At 36.1% G+C, this 6000-nt stretch overlaps 1 protein-coding gene across 2 annotated transcripts in view; it reads left to right on the forward strand.

Annotated features, from left to right (window-relative positions):
- Nucleotides 1-3452, forward strand: part of bdg (bedraggled) — an 842871-nt gene extending 839419 nt beyond the window's left edge. For both annotated transcript variants that reach the window (XM_067143397.2, XM_067143396.2), the window contains exon 15: nt 2116-3452. In XM_067143397.2, coding sequence (XP_066999498.2) covers nt 2116-2608 — 493 coding nt within the window. In that variant the 3' untranslated portion in view covers nt 2609-3452. The remainder of the gene's footprint in view (nt 1-2115) is intronic.
- The last annotated feature ends 2548 nt before the right edge of the window (nt 3453-6000 follow it).

Raw genomic sequence — 6000 nt, forward strand, 5'->3', positions numbered from 1 at the left:
CCTTGTTCTTATCTCCTCTTTCTACTGCTGTCTCTTCTCATCCTGACCTATCATTGTGTTTATCTGTGTGTGTTTTCTTATCCACTTCCCTAACTACCCATCATGTAATATACTTAATAATAACAATCATAACACAACAACAACAAATAATAATAATAATAATAATAATAATAATAATAATAATAATAATAATAATAATAATAATAATAATAATAATAATAATAATAATAATGTTATTGCATTTACGTCCCACTAACTATGTTTACGGTTTTTGGAGATGCTGAGGTGCCGGAATTTAGTACCACAAGAGTTCTTTCTCGTGCCAATAAATCTACCGACATGAGGCTGACGTACTTGAGCACCTTCAGATACCACCAGACTGAGCCAGGATTGAACCTGTCAAGTTGGGGTCAGAAGGCCAGTGCCTCAACTGTCTGAGCCACTCAGCCCAGCTGTAATACACCTAGTTAAAGACATTTTAAAATATGATATTTATCAACATTAACTCAACCAACATTCAAACATTGTGTGATATATACCTGTATAAAACTTGATGTACATCTTGAATTAGTTTTACAGTTATTTTCTTTCAACTCCACATTGCACTGTTTAGAATAAAATACTCGCATCACCCAATTTCAGATCACCTGAAAATGGGGAGGGAGTAATAATTTATTGTAATCCAAAATGTGTTTTGATACCTGCATTCTTCTCCCTATTACTACATTAAACATTACAGTTAAACTTATTAACACCGGGCGAGTTGGCCGTGCGCGTAGAGGCGCGCGGCTGTGAGCTTGCATCCGGGAGATAGTAGGTTCGAATCCCACTATCGGCAGCCCTGAAAATGGTTTTCCGTGGTTTCCCATTTTCACACCAGGCAAATGCTGGGGCTGTACCTTAATTAAGGCCACGGCCGCTTCCTTCCAACTCCTAGGCCTTTCCTATCCCATCGTCGCCATAAGACCTATCTGTGTCGGTGCGACGTAAAGCCCCTAGCAAAAAAAAAAAAAAAACAAACTTATTAACTATTTGCAGTCTAATATCTAAATTGTATTTTGTTATATAGTCTAGGACAAACATGTATCTTACCCTCCCTAAGTTGTATTAGTGCTTACACAAGAAACTCGTTTATCCAGATTAAGTGGGACTGGAACTGATCCGGATTATCAAATATCCGGATAATCTGGAAAAACTAAAAAATGAATAAAGTACATGTTATATAATCTAAAAAATAACACTTTTCTTACATTTTTGACTCTGTTTTATGCACTAAGATAATGTGTGAGTTTTTTCTGTTTTACATCTGTATAGCATTTGCGTACAGCACAATCACAAAGATGATGTGCTAACATCTATTTATGTTTTTTGCTACTTTGCTTAACATCGCACCAACACAGATAGGTCTTATGGTGACGATGGGATAGGAAAGGCCTAGGAATGGGAAGGAAGTGGCTGTGGCCTTAATTAAGGTACAGCCCCAGCATTTGCCTGGTGTGAAAATGGGAAACCACGGAAAATCATCTTTAGGGCTGCCGACAGTGGGATTCAAACCCACTAACATCAGTTCTGCCGGTGTGGTTTTAATCTTGGATTCTAAATAGGCCATCAGTTTGTCCAGCTGCATTGTTGCCTCTCCATGAGTCACTGTTTCTTCTGATGGAGCGCTGGTTTCATTTTCGAACTCACCATCAGTGAATTAGTAGTGCATTGCGTTGAGAGGAGCGTGGGTTCGAATCCCACCTCGGCCGGCCTGGGAATGGTTTTCCATGGTTTCACATTCTCAATTCCAGGCGAATGCCGGGACAGTAGCTTTGATAAATAGACCGAGGCCAAATTACTTCCAATTCCTGTCTTTAACTATCCTTGGCGGAAAAGACATTCAAGAAGAGTCGTCCCCATAAAAGAAATACTGTACAAGTAAATATATATTTTTATTTTTGATCCAGATAAACTGGAGATCCGGATTAATGAGAGCCGGATAAACATGGTTCTTGTGTACTTTTGTCTCATCAGTCTTTATTAATTTATCCTATAATTACAATATATATTTTGTATGAACTGAATGACTGTGACATTGCACTATTAGTAATGATGTTTTAATGTAATTTACAGAATTGCCAAGCTGTTACGTCAAAGTTTTCGCCGCAGCATGAGACGGATAACTAGTGTCCTGGGAGACAACAGTGAAAGTTTTGGGAGTTCTTCGCCTGGAACAAGACCTCCTCTGCCTCCACCTCCAGACTATGCAGCAGTGTTAGTGGAGATAAATCAGGCATTAGAAAGCAGGGACCGAAGGAACTCTGAAAGAAATCGTAGTGTTGCCATTTCAGTCACAGATGTAGATTCAATACGGACAAGTACAGTTTCTACTAATTCAAATACTACAGGTCAGACTTTACCTAATTCACGGCATCCCTCTGATACAAGGATGTCAACGCTCACTGCAGCTGACGTGGCACATATCTTGCGAAGTAGTTTGCGTCGGACATTGCGTCATGGCTCGATGCGAGGGGATGGTAACGAACAGTTAGTGCATGGGGCAGCTCCTATCAGCAATGAACCCCAAGCAAAATCAGAGCAAGATAACTCAACGTCTGTGATATAAGAAATGCTGGCTTGTATACGTGATGCCAAAGCTGTATGCGACTTCTTTTTGTGATGTAATTATTCTTAAAAAGAACATATGTGAGTGTGAATGTGCATAAACTAATTAAATGTTTTGATATTATCCGCAACATGTAACATGTCCTGTATGACGAGTCATATTGTTTAAAATATGTAAGGTTAATGTTGTGCTACACAGTGTGCATGTGTTGATGTAATAACCTGATCACTGATCTCATAATGACAGTCTTTACAAAAATTTTATTACCAGTGAGCAAATTGAAGTATAAAGTCACACTTTTTATCCTCAGGGTTACTATAAAGTAACACTAATATATAAATATATATATTTATATTGTTATGTATTAAATGTTTTTACCTGCTTTTAAACAATGCTTGAAATGTATAAAGACTGAACCTAATATATCTGGTTTCATTTGTATTAAAAATACTGTAAACCAAAATATTTTTCTTATTTATCTTGAATATCTAGAACCCACTAATGATGTACCTAATGTTAATACTAGAATAAAGACAGGGTGAGCTAGGTATAAGTGCAATGAACTGATTGACTGATAAGTGGAGATATGATCTTAAACTGTGAATGTTACTCAAAAAATACATACATGGGACCCAGTTTTCTATACTGTAAAATGAGCAAATATGTCTGAATAAGAAATTCATTTCCTAAATGTGTAGCTTACACTGAATGATATAAGTGGTTTGTTATAAATATTGCCATACCAAATACCCTTCAGGGAAAAACAAAACAAACAAAAAAATCTAAATTACTACTAAATTGTCCAATTATATACAATGTAATAAAATATCCTGTGAAGAACAAATTGCCTAATTTCTTTGAATCTATGGTTATTTTTCTGAACATTCATGATTTACAAAGTACAGCAAGTTCCTGATTATCTGGTGCGGATTATCTGGTTTGCGGGTTACCTGAGCACCCCCCGAGGTTCATCGTATTGTTATTTTATTTCCTTTATTTTTGTCATGGCATTTTGAATATGTGTGAACTGCATGCTTGAAATTCGAGCATGCATTCGACTCCATGTGTGCTGGCGGCATGTTTTCTTCGAGAACTAAACATTAAACAATGTACTGTGTAGCAGCTCTTTGTTCGCTTTCTTGGTGTTCTGTGATAGCAGTCATGGCTACTTTTCCTTTTTAAATGAAAGCTTGAATTAACTGAAAAGTTGAGAAAGGAAAAACAGTAAAGAAATTAGTGAATGATTATGGAATTAGTGTTCAGACAGTTAGAGGCATTCAAAATAGCAAGCAGAAACTCTTAGAATTCACTAGAAATTGCAGCAGTGAAGTAGGCACCTAAAACAAAAATGTATGAAGAAGTCAACCTATGATAACTCGAATGCAGCACTGTTACAATGGTTTCATCAGAAGAGATCGGAAGCGACACCAATTTCGGACGCTATGTGTGCTGAAAATACAACATTTCCTCATGGGGCCTTGAGCTTGGAAGGTTAATTTTGTGCATCATCAGGTTGGTTCACAAGGTTTAAAGAGCGATATGGAATACAGGAAATTACTGTGCAAGGCGAGTGCCTAAGTGCAGATACCATTGCGGTGCATTTATTTAAGCAAGAATTTCAAAATTATATTTCAAAGGACAATTTATCTTTTGAGCAGATATAATGCAGATAAGTCTGGCTTGTACTGAAAATATTTACCATTCCGTACACTTGTTCATGAAGCAGAACATGCTCCAGGCCAGAAATCATCAAAAGAATGAATAACGGTAATGTGCTGCACTAATGCTTCTGGAGGCATAAAATGATAATGCTGGAAATAGGGAAGGCTAAGAAACCTTGATGTATCGAAGGGAATGAAACTCAGAATATTCTTGTGGTTTACTATAGCCAAAAAGGCACACTGATAAACCAAGAAATTTTCCAAGATACTTTTCACTCCAAATTTGTCCAAAGAAATAATTACGCTTACAGAAGACTTTAAAATTACTTTTAATGTGTTTTCTTCAGAATTATTTTGGTCTATTTTAATGAACATTGTCAATTATTTATAATACTAGTTTTTCCATACAGTTAGATTTGACAAAAAAGACTCAAAAGCCCTACAGTGTCCTTATTATTGTACACGCCTCATTGTATACTTTTTATGGTCAATTATAACATACCTCTTTGAATATTGGATGTCTTGTAATTTGTCTTTTTCAACTGAAGATGTCCTTAAATAGGGGACAGGACATGCACTGAAAATGTTAAAGATTTTATAATATATTCTTTTTGAATATCAGTTGTAATAAAATATATATATATATATATAAACACTATTTTCAATACAGACTAAAAAAATGAAATTTATTTCTAGTAATGATCAAGAGTTTGCTGTACAGTGATATTAAAGTGATCAGCTGTTTGCCTCATATATTGAGAAACTTAAATTAGATAATGTCTTTGTAGATCATTTAGGTAAGGAAACCTGGTAATGTCACATAATCTACTTTTATTGACAAGTATCTGTACCAAATGATTTCATTCTAAAAATGTAAATTCATAACCAAAGTCGGAGGGATTTTAAAAATGTATGGTCATGTCCTGTGGTTCAGATTCTACATTAAACCTGGAGGCCTCATGGCTATGATCACAATATCGAGACATGTAAAACTGCAAACTTGCTTTGTTTGTTAAAAATATACTGTATGTTTAGCCCTAAAAATTAGTTATTTACATTTATTTATTAGACTTCAGCACTTGAGGTCACTTAAATTTTATAATTAAATATCTCTAGTGTTGAAGCTTCCATGGTCTATTGAGCTAACATTACTTTCTTCATCCGGGTTGGGCTATGTAATCGTTCTATGTATATTTTACCAATGTTTCAAATATGTTATTAATATTCCACATGAAATCAGAAAGAAAAAAAAAGTGAGTATTTTTTAAAAATTTGCATGTAATAACTTAACAACAACAACAACAACAATGACGACGACGACAACAACAACAACAAGAACTGTATGAACACCAGGAGGACATCGTCACGTCTATAAGGAAAAGGCGCCTGAGCTTTTATGGACACTTGGCCTGTCTGGATTCCAAAAGACTCGCCAACAGGATATTCGCAGTAACAGGAAGAGGCAAGGCTTCTAAGAACAAATGGATCACGTCAGTTAAGTCAGATATGGAACAACTAGACATCCCACTGGGACAAGCTCATGACCGACTACTGTTCCGTCAAGCCATCCGACATGGAGTTTTTTCAACGTCTCTTACAAGTAAGAAGACTACAGGAACTAAGTGGACAGAGGAGAGAAAGCTGGCTCATAGTCAGCAAATGAAGGAGTATTGGAAGAAGAAGAAAGCAACAACTTTACCGAAGAGTAGATACGAGCCCCGTGGTCCTCAG

Source organism: Anabrus simplex, chromosome 3, assembly GCF_040414725.1.
Source record: "Anabrus simplex isolate iqAnaSimp1 chromosome 3, ASM4041472v1, whole genome shotgun sequence".
Classification (NCBI taxonomy): domain Eukaryota; kingdom Metazoa; phylum Arthropoda; class Insecta; order Orthoptera; family Tettigoniidae; genus Anabrus; species Anabrus simplex.